The 24,132-nt window shown below is 40.4% G+C and overlaps 1 protein-coding gene across 8 annotated transcripts; it reads left to right on the forward strand.

Moving 5' to 3' along the window:
* The first annotated feature begins 1,087 nt into the window (after window positions 1-1,087).
* ZNF322 (zinc finger protein 322) lies at window positions 1,088-23,687 on the forward strand. 8 transcript variants are annotated; one of them, XM_072728921.1, is made up of 5 exons: window positions 1,150-1,456; window positions 2,303-2,389; window positions 4,124-4,157; window positions 14,053-14,127; window positions 19,343-23,687. In XM_072728921.1, exon 5 carries the CDS (start codon window positions 19,525-19,527, stop codon window positions 20,731-20,733), a length of 1,209 nt encoding a protein of 402 aa, XP_072585022.1. In that variant the 5' UTR covers window positions 1,150-1,456; window positions 2,303-2,389; window positions 4,124-4,157; window positions 14,053-14,127; window positions 19,343-19,524; the 3' UTR covers window positions 20,734-23,687. The 8 variants fall into 8 exon arrangements, with proteins under 8 accessions (XP_072585026.1, XP_025842314.1, XP_072585022.1 ...); XM_072728923.1 differs by having other exon boundaries at window positions 1,152-1,456; window positions 14,053-14,094; XM_072728922.1 differs by lacking the exon at window positions 4,124-4,157 and adding an exon at window positions 16,445-16,528 and having other exon boundaries at window positions 1,159-1,456; window positions 14,053-14,094.
* The last annotated feature ends 445 nt before the right edge of the window (window positions 23,688-24,132 follow it).

The following is a 24,132-nucleotide window of genomic DNA, read 5'->3' on the forward strand; positions in this document are numbered from 1 at the left end:
ACTAAATGTGTGATCTTGGGCAAGTCACTTAATCTCTGCGTGCACCAGTTCCCTTCTAAGATAAAAATAATAATACATATCAGAATTTGTGTTACAGGCTAATGAGATAACACATATAAAGTGTTTAGAACAGTGGAACACACCACATGTATCAATTTAAAAGTTGTTACTTCAAATATTAAGACGACTCTGGATAGATAGAATATTTTGGCCTTAGTTCTCAAAAACAAAGGGGCGCCTGGATGACTGCGGAGTTTGCTCAAGAGTCTGTCCCTCTGTCTCTTCCCCTACTTGTACGCTCTCTAAATAAATCTTTAAAAATATATATGAAATTAAAATGAACTGCAGCTCCTCTGGAGAATTCCAGGATTAGAAACATGACTGGCTACTCCTGAAGGCGTGACTGGTAAAACACTGATGTTTTCACCGCTCCCCATCCCCAGTACTGAGCTCACAATCCAGGTCCCTGGCTACCTCACCCAGCCTTTCCTCCTTTATTTTCTTAGTATTTATCCTCCCTCTTTGCTGTCTGAGGGCCTTTTAAAAACTTTTGTTCCCTGAACAATCGAACAGGGAAAGCAGACCTTCACAGATTTCTCACTGTGCAGGCAATCTTATTTCTGCTCCAACCCAAACAAAAGTGATTGGTCTTCGCTGACTGCACCCAGCAGCAGGACCGGGGACCCCCGTGATCCCGGGCGGTCCCATCCTCCGCGCGGCTGCTACCAGCACCCCCGGTAAAGTACTTCCTCCGTTTCGCCAGCCACATCTCGGGTGGCTGAGCGCTTCCGCCGCGCTCCGGGAGCCTCCGTCTCTCCCGGATCCTTCCGGGTGTTCTCAGGGTGGCCCTCGTCTCCGTGACGCTACTTCTGGCTCGAGTCCTCTTTTAATTGCTTTTCAGGAAAGAGCACAGAAGGCAGACACTGTAACAGAAACAACGTTGTTTCTCTTCAAAGTGGCAAGGGGAACCGCCCTCAACCCAGGACCCCAGGGGTCTCGCAGGCCCCCGGCTGTTGGCCGCCCCGCCCCGAACCGCCGGCGGCCCGGAGCGCAGGCGCCCCAGGGCCCCGCCCCCTCACAGAAGCTCATCTCCCATTGGCCCAGAGGCCGGGGGCGGGGCGCCCCAGCCTCCGAAGCAGGGGCGGTCATGTGACTCTAGGGGGCGGGGCTACGCCGGCTGCTTCCCAGCCGGTTGAAAAGGCTCGCGGATCCGGCCTTGTCGGCCCTTAAAGCGCTCCTTGGGCGGCCTGGCCTCGGCTCCCCTCCCGAGCCGCGCAAAGGAAGCTGCTTCTGGCTCTCGTCGGCTCCCCAGGTTTGCTTTCTTTCTCTTCCCGAAGGTGGGCCCTGAGGTCCGCCGCCGCGAAGCCTGCGGCTGCTGGGAAACCCAAACCCGAGTGTCCGAAGACTAACCGGAAGTGCGGTCCTAGACGGAGGGGCGGTGCCTGCGGCCGCCGGGGTAAGCCAGGCCGGTGGGGCCTGGGAGGGGCGCGGCCGCGGGGACCAGGGGCGGGGGCGGAGGCGGGGGGGGGGGGGGGCGAGGCCGGACAAGAGACCGACCACCCCACGCCCTCCACGGTCCCTGGGCCCCTGCAGCCGGCTGCCGAGCGGGGTCCGTAACCCCTCCCCCGCCTCGCCCCCGCCCAGACAGCGGACTGAAAGACGGTCAATGAAAAGTTGAAAGAAGAGCAGCTCAGTCCGGTCCTTCCTGGAGAGGATAACAATAAACATTACGCGGCACTTTTCTGAGCGATCTGTATCTCTCCTGTTGGGGAAAAACCCAAGGACATTGAATGAAGCGCCCCCCCCCCCCGTCTTTTAAGGCGGAGATTAGTTATGTTGTACTCAAATCTATATGCAGAAGAATACCGTTTTTTAACTATTCATAACTATGGAAAAGTGTGTTATATACACTTACTGGTGTGTCTTGGGATGTATTGTGGTCGAATAATGAATGGGTCCTTGATCTTAGAAGTGGAGATAATGCAAAGAAAAAATGAGCAAAAAAATACTTTAGACAAGTAAAACAAGACTCAGAGTTTTCCTAAGAAAGTTAGTCATTATGCAGAAGGATTCTTGATGTTTTGTCAAGGGCTGCTTGGGAAGGAAGTGATGGCTACCAGTGGCAGCTATTTCTTGCAGGAGAAACGGAATGTAAGCAATTGTGGGAAGAGTTAGATGTGATTGAAGGATGTTGACCAGACTGGGGCGTAAATGGGACCAATATTTAGACGTCCAGCTCCAGAAAAATATATAAATTTCACCAAAAAATTATAAATTTCTACATTATTGGTTTTTTCTCTAGGAGAGGGAAGCATTGAGTATTGTGAATACTTACGGACTAGAGACTGTTTGAAGCCAAAAGGAAGGCCATCTTCAATCTTTGTTAATGGTAAGTGGCATACCAGACTACATGTTTCTCTATAAATATGGATTTGGGAACAGGAGGGTGGGGGAGGACAAGAAGGATTGGAAGAAGATAACAGGAAAAAGAGATTGATACTTTCTTAGGTCCTGAGATAGTGTTTTTTTTTTTTTTTTTTTCTGAGATAGTGTTAAAACTGGATCCTATTCTGCCAATTTAAGTGTATTTTCTACTTCTTTCCCACGTATGTATTCCCAGTAGGCTTGTAGCAATTGCTTCTTGATTGATTTCCAGCCCAAAAAAGGCAGTATGCCCAATGCTTAGGCAGCCTCCTTAGTTAGAAGATTGAAATTTCAATCATTGCCATGCTACCTAATAGCCATGAGTTCTTGAGTAATTATTTAATTGCCCTACGCATAAGGTTTTCTGTTAAGTGCAAATATTGGTATTAATACCTATTTTACCATTTTACCAAGCTCTTGGGAAGATTAAATGAGATAATCCATGCAGTCAATGAAAGATAAATGATAAATGTATCGCCTCGGGCCTGATACAATAAGCATTATCTGTTTTTTAGATTAATGCCTTATCCACTTTGTCCCATATATCCTTCAACTGTAAGAATAACCTTGAGCTTTGAAGTTCAATACTCAGATTCTCTGTTTGGACTTCTGTTGCATGCCTGCTTATTGTGCACACTCTGACCCTAGCCATGGAAGAGAGAACCAGTCTCCCCCTAGGGTGAGGTAGGATAAACCTCTTGGAGGAGGGCACCCTGAAGCTAGGACACACAGGATATGTTTGAGATTGCCAGAAGGACCAGCCAGGACTGCCAGCCTGGCCAGTTGCATTGCTATGGGGGCCCTAAGAATTATGGTGGTCGGTCCTTTTTGTTGCTGTGGTATTTATTCATATTTTTCATTCATTCAACAAATGTGTTCTAGAGTATAGGGATAGTGCAGTGAATGAAATACTAAGTCCTAACCCTAATGAAAGTTGTAGTCTAGTAGGAGAGAGAAACAAATGAACAGATATAAAATGTGTACCATAAAGCTGGAGAATGATAAGTGCTGTGAAGAGAAATAAAAGAGAATAAGAGGACATAGCTATTTTATATAAAGTCGTCAGGATGTGCCTCCTTTTGAGGAATTAATTTTCAGGCAGAGACTTGGATCAAAGAAAGAAGCAAGCTACCTGGGGAAGAATGTCCCAGGCAGAGGGAACAAGTGCAGAAGTTCAAAGGTGGTTCGTGAGGGTAAAGATAGTTGGAGGTGCCACATTATGTAGAACAGTGAGAACTGGGTTTTATTCTGAGTGTGATAGGAAATGATAATATCTTGAGCTAGGGAAGTGTCATGGTCTACTTTAAGTTTTGACAAACCAGAGTGTTTTATTTTCTAGGTGCTGGCTTCTAAAAGACTTAGATAGGAATAAGAAAATGATTTCCTAATTTTTTAATTTTTTTCTTTTTGGTGTCCCACAGTTTATTGGCTACTTAGGATAAATACAATATCCTGGGCTGATAACTTTAGGCAAGACTCTGATTTCATTTACCAGGCTATTGCCAAACTCATAATCCTTTATTTCCATTCTGCTGTACTTTTGACCTGAGCAGTAATACACATTTTAAAAGACAAAGCTTCCACAAAGTCTCTACTGTCTTCTACTAGCTATTTGTCCATATGCCTGCATATCTTTACTTGGTTTTGATTCTGAATTTTTCTTTTTTTTCCTAATATTTATCCATTACTGTTTTTCTAGCTTTTGCAGAATCTCCATATTCATTGTTAACTGGGTGAGTTATTTTATTGCTTGTGATTTAGTTAATTTTTAGTGGATTCTGAACAAAGCTTTAACACGAGGCAGATGCAGAGGATGGACTGGATAAAGAGGGTTTTTGTGTGTGTGAAGATGAAATTAAGAAAATAATAGAATCTGTCATTTATTGAGCATCTGTAGAGACATAGGTACTGAGCTGAGTCCTTTCGTGGTGATGTCTGAGTTCTCATGGCAGCTTCTTGAGGCATGTAATGGTATCTTTCCTATTTTATCAAAGGGGAAATTGAAGCTGAAGGAAGTTAAGTAATTTACCCAAGTTCTTGCAGCTACAGAGAAGCATAGTGGGAATTTGAACCAAAATCTGATTCCAGAACTTGAACATTCAGTTTTAACTAGTACAATATATCAACTCTCAGCTCTCGTGTTCTTTTAAACAAACTAAAATACCTTCTGATTTTGAAATAATTTTGGACGTAAGAAAAAGTTGCAGAGTAGTACAAAGAATGCTTATATACCTTTTGTCCATGGTCCTGAATGTTAACATTTTACTGTATTCACTTTATGATTCTGTGTGTCTCTATATACACATACATATATATGTTTTCCCTGAACCCTCTAAGACTAGGTTATAGGCATAATGATTCTCCTCAAACTATGAGAGAATTAAGCCCTAAAGTCTTATGACATGCTAAGCCCTAAAGTCTTAAGAGAATTAAGCCCTAAAAGTATGTAATGCATTAACTTCTCTCCTATGCATGTCCAGTGCTCCTAGTTACATGCCATTCTTGGGAGAATTGAAAAAATACTCAAATTGTTTCCTATAGAGCTTTATTCTTTCCTAGAACCCCAGTTGAGAATGCCTGTCCTAAATACGCAGCAGTTTATTTCCTGAAAACAAGGCTGTTCTCCTTACCATTATAGCTATCAAAGCTAGGAAATTAAAACTCATATAACACTATTATCTTATTCAAGTTGAGTCAATTGTTCCACTAGTGTCCTTTTCAGGAAAGGGAAGAAACCAGTTTCTGTTCCCCAAGATCAGTCCATCATTCCCCATTTCATTTAATTGTCATGTCTTCTTTATCATGGAATATATGTCCTCAGACCTTGACTTTTTTTTTTTTTTTTTAAGATCTTATTTATTTATTTATTTGAGAGCAAGACAGAGGGAGAGAGAGAGAGCACAAGCAGGGAAAGAGGGAGAGGGAGAAACGGACTCTCCGCTGAGCAGGGTGCCCCATGCCCAGGGTTCTATCCCAGGACCCTGAGATTGTGACTTGAGCTGAAGGCAGCTGCTTAACTGACTGAACCACTCAAGTGCCCCATTGGCTTTTTTTTAAGAGGTTAGGTCATGTATTTAGTAGAATTTCCCTCAATTTGGTTTGTCTGATGTTTCCGCATATTTAGGTTATACATTTTTGGCAAGATAGCACAGAGGTGATGTCCTGTTCTGTTCTTTACCTTCTGTTGGGTAACTTGGACATCGTGTTACTGGTAATAGTAACTTTGACCATTTGGTTAAGGTGGTATCTTCCAGGTTTCTGTAGGTTTCGGTACTGTGAAGTACTCTTGTCTCGTAATTATTGAATATCTAGTAAGGAGATACTTTCACATTGTATAAATATCCTGATCTCATAAACTTTTCACCCACTAGATTTCTACCTGAAACAATTAAATACTCTTCTTTTGATTGGACATGGTGGTTTTTATTTTTATTTATTTTTATTTTTATTTATTTTTTGACATGGTGGTTTTTAAAATTCCATCATTTCTTCTACATTTATTTATTGACTTTTTTAAAATAAGAAAAGCTCATTTCTCCATTTTTATTCACTTTTTTTAAATCTGTATGGATTCTTATTACATTACATTACATTCTTATTACATAAGTTATGTTATTAACTTATTACAGTCAGGGGATCCCTGGGTGGCTCAGCGGTTTGGCGCCTGCCTTTGGCCCAGGGCGTGATCCTGGAGTCCCCAGATTGAGTCCCGCATTGGGCTCCCGGCATGGAGCCTGCTTCTCCCTCCTCCTGTGTCTCTGCCTCTCTCTCTCTACGTCTATCATAAAATAAATAAATAAATCTTGAAAAAAAAAAACTTATTATAGTCAATATTTATTTTGATGTTCTGTTTGTTCCAGATTTGTACAGTAGCAGCCCCTTCGGCCTGGCTCCTGGGTCCTTTTGGCATATTGTCACCACTATTTGAGCACTTCTTACCTGGCACAATAAGATGTTCTGGGTTCATCTTATACTTTCTAAGCCCGGGAATCAGCCATTACTCCAGGAGCCCTGATAGCATTAAGTGGAGAATGTGTTTAGAAACTAAGACCTGAGTGTTTAGTATGCACATTACTACTAGGATTTCATTCTTTATATAACCTTTCAGCAGACGTCATTAGAAAAATAAAATAAACACATACTTTGACACATACACACCTTTTTTTTTTCATATATACTATAAAACCTTGGCCTCATACGGATACTTCTAATTCCATTTAATCACTACAGAGTTCATTCTTGCCTTTGCCTTTTCTATATTTATAATTCCCTTCTCTGAAAGAGGAATCTGTGTGCCATTTTACCCAAAGTATATACTTGTTCAGTTCTAGGGTATACACTAAGTAATATATCTATACCACAGGAGAGAAAAAAGCCCCACTAATGAGAATTTAGTAATTGTTTATAGTTCTTTTATGTTTAGCTTGAGTTTATATAATCCTAAGACTGTATTAAAGTGCTATTTGAGTTGTTTTTTTTCCCTTCTGGGTGTTTAATCATTTGAAAAGCAGACTCATTTGTTTTTGTTTGTATTACATTTTAACATTTCTCTCTTGTCTGTTTTATTGAATGTGTGAAATGTAACAGTTCTAAAAGTAAAAATGTTGAGTGTGTTACAAAAATGTATAGTCCTTGACCTATTTACACTGATGCCGTTTGCTGGTCCTTTTAATCCCATTTCACCTACCTTGTGATGATAACCACATGCAGTAGTTTCTTTAACCTTTTGCAAAGTTCTTTTTGGCCTGGGATCCCTGGGTGGCTCAGTGGTTTAGCGCTTGCCTTTGGCCCAGGGCACGATCCCAGAGTCAGGGATCGAGTCCCACGTCGGGCTCCCAGTGTGGAGGCTGCTTCTTCCTCTGCCTGTGTCTCTGCCTCTCTCTCCTCTCTCTCTATCATGAATAAATAAATAATCTTAAAAAAAAAAAGTTATTTTTGGCCAAATGAATGGATTTATAGTTGTTTGTTTGTTTGTTTGTTTGTTTATTTATTTATTTAAGAGAGCATCAGCAGGGGGAGGGCAGAAGGAGAAAGAGAACCCCCAAGCAGGCTCCAAGGCCATCACAGAGCCCAAATGGGGACTAGGTCCCACAACCCTGAGATCATAACCTGAGCCAAAACCAAGAGGCATGCTACCCAGGTGCCCACACATACACGTGTATTTTTTTATTTTTACTTCATTCTTATACAAAATGTAGCATGCTTTTTTATACCATTGTTTTTAAAGTTTACGGAATATCCTGAAAATCACTCGACGTCAATTCATAAAGGTTTTCTTCATTCTTTTACAGCTTCATAGTACTCCATTATATGTGTCTTTTACAGCTTCATAGTACTCCATTATATGTGCCTATACCGAGTTTGTTCAACCACTTTCTTACGTATGGGTATTTAAGTTGTTTTAAATATATTCAAGTTACAAACATTGCTACAGTGACTAACCTTATGCTTGTATATTTTTATATTGTTGGACGTGTATCTTCAGAGTCAAGTTCTAGAAATGGAATTCTGAGTCAGATAGAAATGCATATTTAGTTTTATTAGAAATCATAAAATAACCAATACTTTGAAGCATACATGCATTTAGTTTTATTAGTTACATTGTCAAATTCCCCTCCAGAGGTTGTACCAGTTGGTGTTACCTCTGGCAACATATGAAAGTGTCTTACTTCCCCACGGTTTTGACAACAAAATGGGTTGTCATACTTTTTAGTGTATGTCAAATTGATTTGGCATTTCCCATACCCTTTTCAATTATTTCATTTTTTAAAAATAGACTTTTTTTTTTTTTGAGTACTTTGAGGTTCACAGCAAAATTGAGTTGAGTACGTATTGTTGCTGTATGTCCTCTGCCACCCTCCACCCAACCGACCACAGCCTCCCCAGCTATCAATGTCTCAGCCCAGAGTGGTACATTTATTGCAATTCTTTTTACATGCAAAACTGTTTTTATTTTTTTCAAATGGCCAATTTTGTATCATAAGCCAAAAACCTTTCTATACACTGAAATTACCTGTATGTTCAGTATGTGTATGATTTCAGTTTGTAAATTCACATCTTTGATCAGTGTGGAGTTGATTTTGGTATATGGTATGGGGTATAGATCAAATTGTATCAACTTCCATGTGACTATCCTGATGTTCTAATCATTTAATCTCATCGTTTAATCACTTATTTAAAAATTCATTATTTTCCTGGTGATTTGAGACATCATCTTTATTATGTACTAAATTTCTGTATATGATTTTCTATTCTATTCCACTTATATTTTTATGTATTTATGTACCAGAATGACATTTTTTAAATATAGAGTCTTTATGGTATATTTTAATGTCTCCTGGGATTATCAGTCACCTCTCAATCTTTTCATCGTTCCTTAGCTATTTTTGCATGTTGGTTTTTCCAAGTGAATCTGAGTAATAACTAGCTCCGGCATTGTTGATTTTTTTTTTGTAAAGGCTCAGAAAGTATATACTTTAGGCTTTGGGGGCCATATGGTCTCTGTTCAACTAATTAACTCTGCTTGTGTGAAAGAAGCCATGAGCAATACATTCATGAATAAGTGTTACCTTGTTTCAGGAAAACTTTATAAAAAGGCTAGGCTGCAAGCCAGAGTTACCTGTGGCCATAGTTTACCCACCTTTGGTCTTGTTCCATGAAGAAGTTTATTATTTTTGTTGGAATTGTATTAGTTTATAAGTCTTTTTAGGAGGAACTAACATCTTCATCATACTGAATTAATCTATCCGAAAAGATATCTTTCCATTTGTTTAAGTGTACTCTTGGGTCTTTCGGTAGTGTTTGAAAGTTTTCCTCTTCTTCATTTTACATAATTATTGTTTAATTTATCTTTAAGTATTTCATATTTTTTTGTACAAAGAGTATTCTCTGTCATTGTATACTCTAGTTATTTGTGTACAAAAAAGTGCTGTTCATTTCTGTGTGTATTATATCCTGCTGCCTTGCTGAATTCCTTTGAGTCAGGTTTTTTTTTTTTTTAGATTTTATTTATGTATTCATTTGAGATAGAGCACAAGAGAGCAGGAGCAGGGGAGCGAAGGGTGAGTGAGAAGCAGACTCCCTGCTGAGCCAGGAGCTGGAGGTGGAGCTAGATCCAAGGACCCAGAGATCAAGTCCCAGGCCTAAGGCAGATGCTCAACTGACTGAGCCACCCAGGTACCCCTAACCTTTGAGTCAATTTAATGTTGATTCTCTCTAGGGTTTTTGAATTATAACCTATATCTCCAAACAGATATAAATTTATTTCTTTTCTATTATTATACTTCTAATTGATTTTTATTTTCTTATTGCATTAGCTAATACTTCCAAGTCAGTGTTTAGTAATGGAAGAGATAGTGATTGTTCTTGACTTGTTCCTGATCTTACTGGAAATGACTAGTTTTTCTCACTTAGATACTAGCTGTTAGACTAAAGAATGTATAATTTATTATTTAAAAGGAAGTCCATCAATTCCTACTTTGAGTATTTTCATTAAGAATAGATGTTGATTTCTGTTGTGAGTTCCTTCAGCATCTATGATGATAGTCATGATTTCTCTCCATAGATCAGTTAATATGTGGTATCATATTAATGGATTTCCTAATTGAACAAATCTTACATTTGAATAAGTTCATCTTTCTTGTGATGTTACTTTTCTTAATATGATTTTAGATTTTTATTAGTATTTTTCACACTAATGCTGGGCTATAAACATTTTTATACTTTTCATCAGATTTAGTTGTCAACATTAAGCTATTTTCACAAAAGACTAGAAGTTTTTCTTAATTTTTAGTATTCTGGAAAACATTTTTGCAGCATTGAGTTTATTTGGTCTTGGTAAGTTTGTTAGAATACCCTTTAGAAATGATGTCGATCTAGTGCTTTTTTGTGGGATAATTCCTTAACAATCTTCTGTTTATTCTGTGCATATTAGTGTTCTAAAACTTTCTGTCTCTGATAAGGGTGATTTTGGTAAATTAGGTTTTTCCCAGGAAACAGTATTTCATAGGTTATCCCATTTATTTGTGTAGAAGTCTGCAAAATGATGTTTTGTGTATGTGGGGGTTTTTTTGTTTTACTTGTTATTTATTCCTTTTCTTTTTTAATAAATATGTACATTCTCTTTGTCTTCATTAAATCATTTAAGTTTTTCCAAATAAGTAGGATTTTTATTTATAATTAGGTTGCTTTTCTCTTTATCTTTAGTTCACTGATTTCCATTTTTATTTTTATTTTCTTCCTTAATTTCCTTTGATTTACCTTTCTCTTAGTTCTTTGATCTGAGAATTTAGTGTTTGTTCATTTAATCTTTTTATTGATATAAAAGTAAGACTATGAACATTCCTGGATCACTGCTTTAAGTTTACTCTATAGATTATAATCTGTAATAGTTTTAATTATCAATATTTAGAAATTTTATTTCAGGGGTGCCTCTGTGGCTCATTTGGTTAAGTGTCTGCCTTCTGCCTTTGGGTCGGGTCATGATCCTGGGGTTCTGGGATGGAGCTCCTCATGGGGCTCCCTGCTCAGTGGGAAGTCTGGTTCTCTCTCTCCCCATCCCCTATCGTGCTCTCTCTCAAATAAATAAATAAAATTTTTAAAAAAAGAAATTTTGTTTCATCTCCCCATTTGCTGAAGAGTTGTCTTAATAGCTTATTTTCCCCACTTAGGAGGGGCTTTTTTAAATTTGGCATTTTAATAAATTTTTAGTTTCATGTCACTTTATGGAACTTACTGATGTTGTCTCTGTGACCTAATATATAACAGGATTCTGTGACTGAGTCACATGTGCCTGAGAAAAAAGTTTACTTCGTATTATTAGGGCATAAGTTTCCATAGCTCTTCTTAAGATTTACTTGATAATTAGATTATCTAGGTCTTCTGCATCATTATTTATTTTTGTTCTGCTTTGTAAGTCTTTACTGATTGTGGCATGTTGTTTTATTATTAATGTTTTTATCTGTATTTCTTGTTGTCTCTTGTAGTTTTTGCTTTGTAAGGGTGACTGCTATGTAACTTGGTTCAAAATTATATCTTACAAGCTCTATTTTAATTACGGCTTTCAACATTAAAAAGTTATTCATCATGTCTAATATTTTTCAGCCTGAGTCCTGAGTTCTTTTCTTCTTGATATCTTGGATACAGGGCCTTCCTTTATTCTTTCTATTTACCTCTGATCCTTTTTTTTTTTTTTTTATGGCCTGTGATCCTTTTTCTCTCCCTTTAGTTTCAGCCTTTTTGAGTCTTTAAGCATCTCTTGTAGTTGGCATGTAGTTGGATCTTGCTTTGTGAGCCATGGTAAAAACATTTGAAGAGGTGAGCCAAACTCCTTCGCATGCATTGATGATTGATACATTTGGTCTCCGCGTGATCATATTGTTTATATTTGTCCTAATTTTTCAGCTACTTGTGTTTTCATTGCTCTTTCATTAAAAATGTTTTTAGAATGTTTGGTTTTTGTTATCATGGCATAGATCTTTTGTGATGTTAGTCCCATTTTCTTATTGAGCCTTTAATTATCTGGTTTTTCAGTTTTTAGTAGGAACCCTTTCCTCCTGTCTGCTACTAATGCACTAACTAGTGAGGCCACTTTCTCTTTCTTCTCTCAGCTTTTAGTTGAATTATGTCTATTTTATTGAAACATAAAGTGTTTAACAAGACTGCTAATTTAGTAACACTTTGGCACTTTTGTCATTGTGGTAAGGTTTTATGGGGTTTTTGTCTTTTTTAATGAGTTGGCATTTTTTTAAGATAATGGGGAGATAGAGTGTGTCTCTAATTTTCCTTTTTTCTAAAAAAAAAAAAAAAAAAAAAAAAAAAAAAAAAAAACTTCATCTTGAAGGACCCTTAAATTTTCTTTCTTTTCTCCTTCACTATGCAGCCCAGAGGGTTCGTTCCTCTCCCTCCCTGTTTACTCTCTCCTGAAGCACCTGCCAGGACTGCCTCTTTTACTCTGGTGTGGGTGCTAAGTCCCTTTCTGATACCATTTTCTGATCAGAACCTTCAAAATGTGTTTTGTACTTAGAGTGGGTTTTCTCTCTCTGGCAGGAAACTCAGTTGATTTTGTGTACCCCAAGCCCTCATCTGCACCCCACATACTCTCATGGGCAGCATGCATAGCTTACACTTGAGAGCCGGCCAGCTGTGACTTGGTGAAGATGTGGGCTTGTGTTGTGCGTTTGTTTTTCTTCTTGCTCCTTTAGCTTCTAAAGGAGGTGTCAGGAAATTGGGCTTCCTACAGCCACCATTACCCCGACTTTGCTTTATTACTGTGTTCTGTAGAGTTCTCCCAGAGGTATTTTGCCCTTTTTCCATACATAAGTCAGTTTTCTATCCACTGAAGTCAGTTTTAAATCATTGTTGTAGAAGCTCATAGGTTTTCTGAAAAATCCCAGTTGAACTACAATTTATGGTTTCCCTGACTTCTTTGTTTCAGGCTGTATTGGGTTCACCCTGAAGGAAACAGCAATCAGAAGAGTCAACTCACTGCCCATTGGGTTGTGCTTGAAAGTTTGGTCTTCCTTGACCTGCGCACTGTTTACTTTTCAGAGGCCTTAAGTGCCTAGCTCATGGATTCTGTCCAGATTTCAGAAATGCATTCTGGGGATCCCTGGGTGGCGCAGTGGTTTAGCGCCTGTCTTTGGCCCAGGGCGCGATCCTGGAGACTGGGGATCGAGTCCCACGTCAGGCTCCTGGTGCATGGGGCCTGCTTCTCCCTCTGCCTATGTCTCTGTCTGTCTCTTTCTCTCTGTGACTATCATAAATAAATTAAACAAAATTTAAAAAAAAAAAAGAAATGCATTCTGAGGGAGAACAAAAATGGCATGTGTTTACTCCATCTTAGCCTGGAACCAGAATCATGCCACTTGTCGTCTTTATACTGGCAGCTACGTAGGGACTCCATGTCATAGAGAGCCTCAACTAAATGTGCCCACTTGTTTTCTGGGTCTCAGGAGTTCTTTCTTGCTTCTGATCCTCCGGAGCAGAAAGGTTCTTGAGGAAACGGAAGCCTCCGTGGCCTGAAATAGGCAGGTTAAAGCTGCCGAGGGAAGGAATCAGTGGACAAGTCTGAGCTCTCTGACTTCTTTTATGCCCGTAATGGACTACCTCCCGAATTGTTTGTGGCTGAAATACAAGTCCCCTTAGGCCACTGTAAATTTTGGATAACCAGAAGTGTGATGATGGCATGCCCTCCAGTGAAGGAAGGATGTCTATTGTCAAGGAGTGGTTTCGTGGGAGTGCAGCTATAGTGTGTGTTCCCTACTGCCCTGTAGGTCCCTCCTGCAGCCTGAGTTCCTGCTGGGAGGATGTTGCCTTAGCATGTGTTGTCTTCCACTGAGATTTAGGGATAGGGGCCTTTTTCTTCGATGCTGTTAGAATCCCCAAGGAAGCTGTAGATTGTGCAGGTGGTCTTCAGATTCTCCCTTGTCCCTTTTCTGTAGAGTTCTCTGAGATGGTGTAGGATTCCGATTAACCTCAGAATTGAATTTAAGGCATTGTATAAGAAAACCCATCTGCTCTTTTAAGGAAACCAGTTTACCCATTTTCAGGTTCTTCGAGTGAAATGATCTGGTGCTAAATTTGCTCATTTATGATGGTGTATTCTTTTCTCATCCTTGTGTTTTACAGAATGCTGTCTTCCTTGAGAAATCAAATTCTTAGGACCAGGAGGTAAATGCTGCTTTCTTTCCAGTTAGATTCTAGGTAAGCTAAGTTTCTCTGGTCCTCAGGGATGTACCTTCTCTTAGATCGTGCTCTGTCAGAGTGGCCCCCTGTCTTCTGGAACTCGGCCTTTTGCTTTTACCATAGGGACACGAAGAATTACAATGAGGTTTATTCACGCACTCAGCAGATGCTTAGTAAGCTCCAGCTGTGTGCCTGGCACTGCTCTGTATCCTAAAGAAAGAGCAGTACACAAGACACATAAACATCCTTGCCATATTTTAGACCATAAAAAAACAAATTATGTAGCATATCCAAAGGTGATCAGCGTTGTGGAAAAATCGGAAAAGCAGTCTTGGGAACACTGGGCATGGGGATGGCCCACAGTTCTGAATATGGTGGTCACGGGAGGCCTCCTGGAGAAGTGACAGCTGAAGAAGTAGTTGAGGGAATTAAGAGAGCTGTGCATACCCACATACCCACAGGGAAGAAAGCTGGAGAAACCAGCAGGGAAGGACTGAGGCCCTAAAGGGAGTTGGGGTAAGGACAGCTGGGAAGCCATTGTGGGCACATCATGTGGAGAACAGAGAGCAGATCAGAGAAGCAGTGGTAAGGTCGCAAAGCAGCCCCTTTGAGGCCTCTAGGGCCTTTGTGGGGGCTGAAAGAGGTGGGGAAAGGGGAGGCCACTGAAGGGAGCAGAGAAGAACGGATTCTGTTGTTTTATTTTTATTTTGTTTGGATTTTTATTTGTTTGACAGAGTGCAAGCATACAAGCAGGGGTAGGGGCAGAGGAAGAGAGAGCCCAAGCAGAGGGCAGATCTTCACTGACTGAGCCCCACCCCAAGCACCCCTGTTCTGTTGTTTTAACAGGAGTTCACTGGTTGCAGGGTTGAGGGCTTGTGGGTGTAAGGAGGGTAATGATAGGATGGCAGGAGTTGCTGGGGCTACCATGATGAACTGCCACAGACTGAGTGCTTTAAACAGCAAATTGGTTGCCTCACAGTCTGGAGGCTAGAAGTCCAAGATCAAAGTGTCAGGTTTGGTTTCTTCTGAGATCTCTCCATGGCTTGCAGACGGCCACCTTCTCTTGGTCCTCATATCATCTTCCCCCTGCCCACAGATCCTAAATACCTCTGTGTCCTAATCTCTTCTTATAAAGACATCAGTCAAAATGGATTAGGGCCCACCTAAATTTCCCCCCCCCCCTTATTTTTTTAAGATTTTGTTTGTATATTCGTGAGAGACACACAGAGAGAGACATAGACAGAGGGAGAAGCAGGCTCCATTCAGGAAGCCCAATGTGGGACTCGATGCCAGGACTCCAGGATCATGCCTTGAGCCAAAGGCAGATGCTTAACCACTGAGCTACCCAGGTGTCCCTAACTTTACCCTTTAAAAGTCCTGTCTCCAGGGCCTCTGGCTGGCCTAGTCCATAGAGCAGGTAACTCTTGATCTCAAGGTTGTAAGTTTGAACCTCACATTGGGTGTAGAGTTTACTTTAAAATCTTTTTAAAAAGTAAAATAAAGATCCTGTTTCCAAATACAGCCACATTCCAAGGTAACGGGGTGTGGGGTTGGTTAGAGCTTCAACATACAAATCCAGGAAGCACCCCCTTCACCCCTTAACTGATAGGAACCAGTTAGGAGGTTTTTACCATCATCCAAATGAGAAATGAGCATGATTTGGACCAAGGTTGCAGCAGCAGACACAGTGAGAAGTGGTTGCATTCTAGTTTTGAGAATGGAGCCCATGAATTTGTTGATGACTCAATTGTAGAGAGTGAGAGAGATTGCAGGATACTCCAGGGTTTGGGCCTGAGGACAGGAAAGGATAGATTTGCCCTGAACTGCGATCAAGCAGAGGAATAGTGGAGTAGGTCTGGATTTCAGCTCGGTGCAGCTTCTCTGCTGGCCTGCTTTTTGACTAAGTAAGGCAAGAGCAGATACGGGACATTGAGTTCTAAATTCTACTAACAGAAAACGTTCTTTGTGACACTTTAGGCTTTGGGGGTTGATTGTGGAAGCTGCAGCATACACTCTGGTACTTAGTAACTAATAATATGTTATTATTAGTAGTTTTTGGTTTTGTTTTAGCTTTGGGGGTTTTGTTTTGTTTTGTTTTGTTAGTAGTTTTCAGATAACTTTTTCTCAAGAGGCCCATGGTTCATCAGTAATCAAGGGTATGTGTTCTGTGGCTGCCTGCAGCCCCTTAGAACTCAGAGACTCAGCATCTTGGTAAATACATGGAGTAGTATTCACTCTCTTGTATCATCAGGTCAGAAAGGTACTCATCTTTAAGATACTTCATTGGGTAGCAGGAGTTCATTTGACTGGTCAGATGTGTACACTTATTTCCTAGGATCCATTATCGAATGAACAGAGAGAAATGATCTTGGAGTGTAAGGAATTCTTGTACGATAACTATGAGGGTCACCTGGAACAGGTAATTTGGACCAAAAAATGTAATTTCTATGACAGTTTTGTTGATCACGGTGACATGATAGAATATTTGAAATCTATGATGTAGAGTTAACTGTATTTAGCATAAACACGCCATCTCTTGTGTGTAGCCCACCTCCTTCCCTTCTCCGAGCTGTGGACGTCACTGCTCTTTCAGCCATGCATCAGTTTTCTCTCATACTGTTCCTCTGTAGTGGTTTGAACACTACCTTTCTGTGGACCTCTCTCTGGCTTCTTCAAGAAACTGCTCTACTCCCACCCTGTTCAGTTTTAAGTTGACACCTAAAGCCTTGGTATTTCTTTTTCTATTTATAAATAACTTTTTTTTTTTTTTTAATTATGACAACCATCTCTGTGCCTTACGCATGGAGAGTTTGCAAATTGCTGAATGGAAATTGGGAAACCAATTAGCAAATGGATGAAACAGAAAGTCCCCCATCTTCTGGATCCTTTCGCCTCGTTGTTTACTCTGAATTCAGGTGGCCTGCCTATTGTTTCCTCACACATACACAGGCTCTAGTCCTATATGTCACAGTTGATGAATGGTGGACCCTGTCCCCAGAAGAATGTACATACACCAAATAACATTTGCAATCAGTTTCACAGTTTTTGTGGTTATTTAGGAGTCTATAGATGCTGCATAAGGACTTCTGTTCTAGCTTTGAGCACCTGCTATGTGCCAGGTACTAGGGAAACAGCATTGAAATGAAAAAAATCCCTGTCCTTTAGGGGCTGACATTCCAAGGAGGAAAATACAACAGTATAACAGGAGTGTTATATGTGTGGGTCAGCTGGGATGCAGGTGTATTACAACGTAAAGTAGGATGGCCAGGCAAAGATTTGAAGGTGATGAGGGGGATGGAACCTTGAAGATCTAGAGGGGATAGCACTTTAGCCAGGAGACAGCACACATGCAAAGATCCTGAAGTGGGGGTGACCTGCTAGTTTGAACAGCAGCAGAGAGACAATGTGACTGACATGTGCACAGTAGAAGAAAAGCAAGGAGAAGAGTCAGAGTGGTAACCAGGAGGCAGAGTTCTTAGGGGCTTGTTGGTTTCTAACAGGAGCAGTCTGGCAGAGCGATAAGGGCGAATGTTAGATTGGAGGATGTTCCAGAAACCTTAGAAGACAAGACTTGGAGGCAATAAACAGATTGATTTCTTTTGAAGAAATTTGCAGGAAAAAGAAACAGAAGTGGGATGATAGCTTGAGGGCAAGGTGGTCAAGAGAAGTTCTCATGTTGGTTGTGCTTTTGTTTTAGGAGAACAGGACAGCCAGCTTGCTGGTTAGTGTGATCCACACAAAAAGAACAGGTGCAGGATAGGGAGGATTGAATTGCTGGAGTGATGTCCTTGTGGAGTAAAGGGATAGAATCCAGTATGCCAGTGGAAGGGCTGTCTGTCCTTAGACTGAGCAAAGGCAGTTTGTCATCCGTAAGGACAGAGGAAAGATGGAGCCATGACCATGCTGGCAAGAAGTTAGTTGATGTGGTGGGAGCATGTAGAAGTGGTTTTTTATGTTTTTGTTTTGAGCATAAGTGTATATTGTGTTGTATTGTGGGGGTTTTTTTGGCTTACTTAAATTTTCTCAAAAATAGGAAGCAAAGTCGTCAGCTTTTACTCCTTAGATGATGAGAAAGGTTTAGAATGTATGAGGGGAGGATCCACTATGGAAATGATCACTGAAAAGAGTGTAAAGGGCACAGAATATGATGTTTTTTTCCCTTTCTTGTTTCTCCTGTGTTTCTTCTTTGGTATATTGTGAGTGGTTGATTAAATGACCAATTCATTGCCCCCTCCCCCCCCCCCGCCGTGCTTCTCTCTCAAATCAGCCCAGTGTACAGCATTAGTCTGTGTTATTTCCTGTTGACCATGGCGTCTTTAATTCATCTACTACTATAGCTTCATGGAAAATAGGTCCTTAGTTGAAAGACCTCCGCATTTCTCTCCTCTCCTTCCTTTTTAATCTCCTACTCAATTGAAGATGTGGCTGCATCCCTTATCCAGGAAGAGTGGAGCATTGGCAGCCTAAGCAGAGGGCCCTTTTCAGTGAAGTGACAAAGGAGAGTTATGTAATTGTGATCTTTTTTTGTATAAGGGCTTATTTCTTCAAGATGCTCAACCTCAGTTGTTTTAATACTTGCACATCCCTCGAAAGAGGAAAGAAATTCTTCCATATCTCTTCATTATATAAGGAAGAGCCTGGTACAAAAAGCAGGCTTGAAGCCCAAGCTTTCATCTATAGTCAGGATTTTTCTTTTTGAGCAGGGTTTGTGCTCATAGCAAAGCAGAATCTTCATCTTAATAACAGTGAGCGTGGAAAAAAAAAAAAATAAATAACAGTGAGCGTGAGAGCTAACACAGAGTGCTTACTGTGAGATATGTAGTGATTAACTTACGTGTGTGTTCAATTCTAATGATCATTCCTGATTCCTTCCCAACTTTGCTACCGAGAGGACTGCATAGACCTTCCCAGTCCCTTTGGAGTTGTTCTCCTCTTGAGCAAGCACACTAACTGTTAGGCCTGTTGTGATTACTCAGTTGAAGCAGGGGAAAGAGGAGGAAGCCTAGTGTTGAGATCACCCAGGCTCATGACAGAAATAACTCTTCCTGGACTTTTCCCCATATGTGTCTCTGACTAGTTGTATGTTAGAAAAGAGGAAAAGATTGCAAGCCCTATAAAAACTAGAGCACTTATGAACTCTGATGGAACAGTTCCATCTTTCCTGCAGTAATAACCTTGTGCATTCTTTTCCTAGTTACAGGAATATAAATAATATTTCTTCTTTGTCTCACAGGGTTGGAAATACCAAGTGAAGAATTAGTGTGTATAATGCTGGAAGCTTGTAGAGATGAGCTGCTCATGACTGAAAGGCCTACAACAGATGTATCTTTCAAGTTCATATCAAGAAAACAACAATGAAAAAAATGATGGGTCAGGAAGACAAGTGGAAGACTTCCTAGGAGAGAGCCATAGAAAATGTTCACTTCACAAGAGAGATATAATCAGAGAACTCAGAAAAGTAAAATATATCATGTATGCCCTCAGAAGGGTAAAAAGATTTTTATTCATGTGCATGAGATTACTCAAATAGATGATCAGATATACCAGTGCCTTGAACGTGAGCAAAACTTCTGTGAAAACTTAGCTCTTATTATGTGTGAGAGATCCCATACTGGGGAGAAACCTTGTAGATGTGATATGTGTGAGAAAACCTTCATCCAAAGCTCAGATCTTATTTCACACCAGAGGATCCACAATTATGAGAAACCTTACAAATGTAGCAAATGTGAGAAGAGCTTTTGGCACCACTTAGCTCTTTCAGGACACCAGAGAACACATGCAGGTAAAAAATTCTATACATGTGATATTTGTGGCAAAAATTTCGGTCAGAGCTCTGATCTGCTTGTCCACCAGCGAAGCCATACAGGCGAGAAACCATATCTGTGTAGTGAGTGTGATAAATGCTTCAGTCGAAGTACAAACCTTATAAGGCACCGAAGAACTCACACAGGTGAGAAACCATTTAAGTGTCTGGAGTGTGAAAAAGCTTTTAGTGGGAAATCAGATCTGATTAGCCACCAGAGAACTCATACTGGTGAAAGGCCCTACAAATGTAATAAGTGTGAGAAAAGTTACCGACACCGTTCAGCCTTCATTGTTCATAAAAGAGTTCATACCGGGGAGAAGCCCTATAAGTGTGGTGCCTGTGAGAAATGCTTTGGCCAGAAATCAGACCTCATTGTACACCAGAGAGTTCATACGGGTGAGAAACCATATAAATGCTTGGAATGTATGAGAAGTTTTACCCGGAGTGCCAACCTCATCAGACATCAGGCAACTCATACTCACACCTTTAAATGCCTTGAATATGAGAAAAGTTTCAGCTGTAGCTCAGACCTGATTGTGCATCAGAGAATTCACATGGAGGAGAAACCACATCAGTGGTCAACATGCGAGAGTGGCTTCCTCCTAGGGATGGACTTTGTTGCCCAACAGAAAATGAGAACTCAGACTGAGGAGCTGCATTATAAATACAGTGTATGTGATAAAAGCTTCCACCAGAGCTCAGCTCTTCTTCAACATCAGACAATCCATATCGGTGAGAAACCATACATCTGTAATATGGGCGAGAAAGGTCTTGACCTCAGCCCTCCCCATGCGTCAGAAGCCTCACAAATGTCTTGATGAGACAAGAAGTTACAATACCATAAAAAATGTATTTACCTGTGAGAGAACTCATTAAAGAACTCTAGGCAAATCTCACACTTTCCTCAGAGCTCAGACTTCAGTGGGGACCAGAGAATGCAACTGGGGAAGTTGAGAAATGGTTTGCCCAGAGAACTACCCTAATAGAACACTTAATCAGCCACTCCGATGAGAAACCATACAAATGCCTTGAGTTTGGACAAACCGTTAGTCCAGGCTCATATCTGATCACCCGCAAGGGGATTCCTACAGGTGGGAAACTTTACAAATGCAGTGAGTGTAAGAGAGCTCTCTAGCAGCATTCACCCCGCCTCATCCCAAGAGAATTCGCTCCAGAGGACTTTTTAAATGCCCTCATTGTCAATAGAGCTTCAAACAGCATGTACGTCGAATTGGATGTCAGAAAGCCCATCGTGGGGAGAAACCCAGCAAGTGCGTAAAAAGCTTCTAACAGAACTATGACTTTCTTACTTTTCAGAGAAGCCATACTGGTGAAAATGCGTGTATTTGTCTTGAATGTGGCAAAAACATTAGCTAAGAGCCTTCTTGGGTTTGCACCAAAGAAACCCAATCTGAGGAAAGACCTTACAAAGTCTCTGAGTAAGAAAAACTCCTGTCAGTGAGCAGCTCTTGTGGTACACCAGGGAACTCCCATAAGGGAAGAACCCTCCTTTGAGTCTGAAAAAAGCCTTGCTAGAAACTCCTACCTTATCAGGTCCCAAAGAACGTACTCTGCACAGAATTTTGCGCAAATGAGAGATCTCATTGTGGACTGTGTACATATGATAGGTAATAGTTGACCCATATGGTAGAGATGATTTTTAATGGAGTCAGTATGTAAACAGTTGCTTAGATGCCCGGAACCTTGTTCTGGGAGGAGCTAGGCAGGTCAGAAGTGGCCTGATGGGTAACTCAGGTAAAGATACTTTTATCTGAACCACTTAATGATTGCTTTACTTTCACTTGTTAAAATTTGGAAATCCAATAAAGGAAAGGACTGTAACCTTGTGATAGAAGGTGTGGCATGTGTTACTGTCAGGGGGAAAGGATTATACTGACTTTGCCTCTGTCAGTTTTTTAATTCTTGGCAAGAATGGGGACTAGTATGTTGTCAGTAGCCTGGGAACCTTTTGCTGGTAGTGAAAAGAACTGAACAGCTAGGGAGTAGCCAGATCAAAACACTCCCCAAAGTGCCCTCTTTGGAGGGCTAACCTCATAAAGAGGCAGAATACTTAGCTTTTTACTGTGTGAGTTAAGGGATCCCCCCAAAAAAGTTTCCTTTCCCTCGAACATCTTTGAGATTATCACTGGTATTTGAAATTTCAGCTTTAGAGAGTTATTTTCAACTCAGAAATGCAAATTTAAGTATAATGGTCATGCTGTTATGATGTTGCTAGCATCTGTATTTTTGTGACTTTATTTAATACGTCTCTTTTGATGAAAAGATGCTCTTCATCTCCTTGCAAAATGATTAAGGGAAACCAAAAGAAAGATTTAAGCCTGAACAGACACAGAGTAAAAACACATAATGATACATTATTGATGAAGGAGCTAAACTTTGATTTTGAGTATCCTGACTTCAAAGCTGGTGTTTTTCACTCTGTTATCCTGCTGTTGATAGTAAATCAATCCCCATAATGATATGCCTTTCATTTATTTCAGTTCTGCCAAGGAAAGAGAGAATACTTTTTTCCCAGGGAAAGGATTGCAGTCACCACAACATAAGGTATCTGTTTGGCTTGGAATGTAGGATTCTGAATGCTAGGAGGCACAAGTAGTTGACAGATTCATCAGAGACTTAAGGATAAGCACTTATCTCCAATTTAACAGGATAATTAATGATTATCTCTAACATTCTCAAGAAATACTGTACTTAATCCAGGGATTATAAATGGACCATTCAGAGGTTTTTTTTCCTTCCCTCAAGTTAAAAGACATTTACTATAAATAAGATTCCTACAGTATTTGGGACTATAGACTGGTGAGTAAATATTTTGTTGCTAGTCTGGGTTCTCTGGTGTATTTTAACAAATCCCTGAATGATCGGAGAGTGCTGGCATTCAGACTCATGGTGGTGGCCAGCTGTTACCTTGTGTATGGCTCTAAGCTTTGGTCCTATTAATTGGTTAATGAGCTTGATAATCTAAGAGTCAGTGGATATAGCGTATAGTAATAATAAGGAATCTGGTTCTAGGGTGGGGTTTTCTTGTTTTTTCCTTTGGTTTTTTCGGGTTTTGTTTTGTTTTAGGAAACAAATGCTGGAGGGTTTCTTTGATCTGTTGTGTTTTAGTAATTTTCATAAATAGCTCTTATACCATGAAAAGTTGCCCAGTGTGATTAAACACACAAGATGTATTTGTTTCTCTTTGGTGCAGATCATGCCTGTCACTAGTATATGTTTGACGGTTGTAATGCTTAAAATAGTATTGGGTGTATGGCATGGTGGTGATGAGAGTTATTCCTCATGGCTACTTGTTAATCGTTACAGCTTAGAGAAGGGGAAAGAGTTTGTATTGTTGGCAGGGCAGTGACTTGCCCCTTCTTTCAACTAATCTTACTGATAATTGTCTCTTGTCTTTAAATAAATTAAGGATGGACCATCCCTCAAACGGCAAACAGGCAGGGTATGAGACAGGTCTGAGGGTGAGGGCTTTTACCCATTGAGAGAGGGGTTGGTGTTATTTGTAGAGCATAACCTGAGGTTGGAGAGGACCACTGGGAGCCTGTAACCAGAACTAGAAGGTAACTTCTGGGATGGATGGAGGTTCTCTTGAGACAGTGCCAACCTAAATCTACCTCAGGTAAGTAGTTAGAATAACTTTTTCAAGACTTCAGACCAAACAAGACACTTGTATTCAGTCTATGTATTCCTATGCTTTAATGTTTTTGTTTTCCCTTAAATTCTTAAATAAACATTTATTCTGAAAACTCCATTTTTGTCTCTGCTCTACTAAGAACAAGCACTTCCCCTACACTTGCACGAGAATAAAGCAGGTATTCAGGAACCTTTTCACAGTGTATACATATGTCAGACCATTAGCTTGTTCACTTTACCTTCCAGTTTTGTCAATTATACCTCAGTGAAACAGCAGAAAAATAAAGTGGGTATTCATGTGACCCTTCCACCTGGTAGGGGTGATCGTCATTAAAACTGTCTCCAGAATTCCAGTTTTTGGTGCTAAGGCAGAGAAGTGAATGGAAACCTGGAAGAAATACTGTCTGTGCTCTGCTGTGGGTACTGGATCCTTTTGGAGCCTCCCCACTGCATTACCTTAATAGCACAGGAGAGAGTAATAGGTTAAACTGACCGTAACAACAAAATCCTCTATTGTTTGAGTAACCTCCAACGTCAAAAATCAAGAAAAATGTTGAATTTGC

This window comes from Vulpes vulpes, chromosome 12 (assembly GCF_048418805.1).
Source record: "Vulpes vulpes isolate BD-2025 chromosome 12, VulVul3, whole genome shotgun sequence".
Classification (NCBI taxonomy): Eukaryota; Metazoa; Chordata; class Mammalia; order Carnivora; family Canidae; genus Vulpes; species Vulpes vulpes.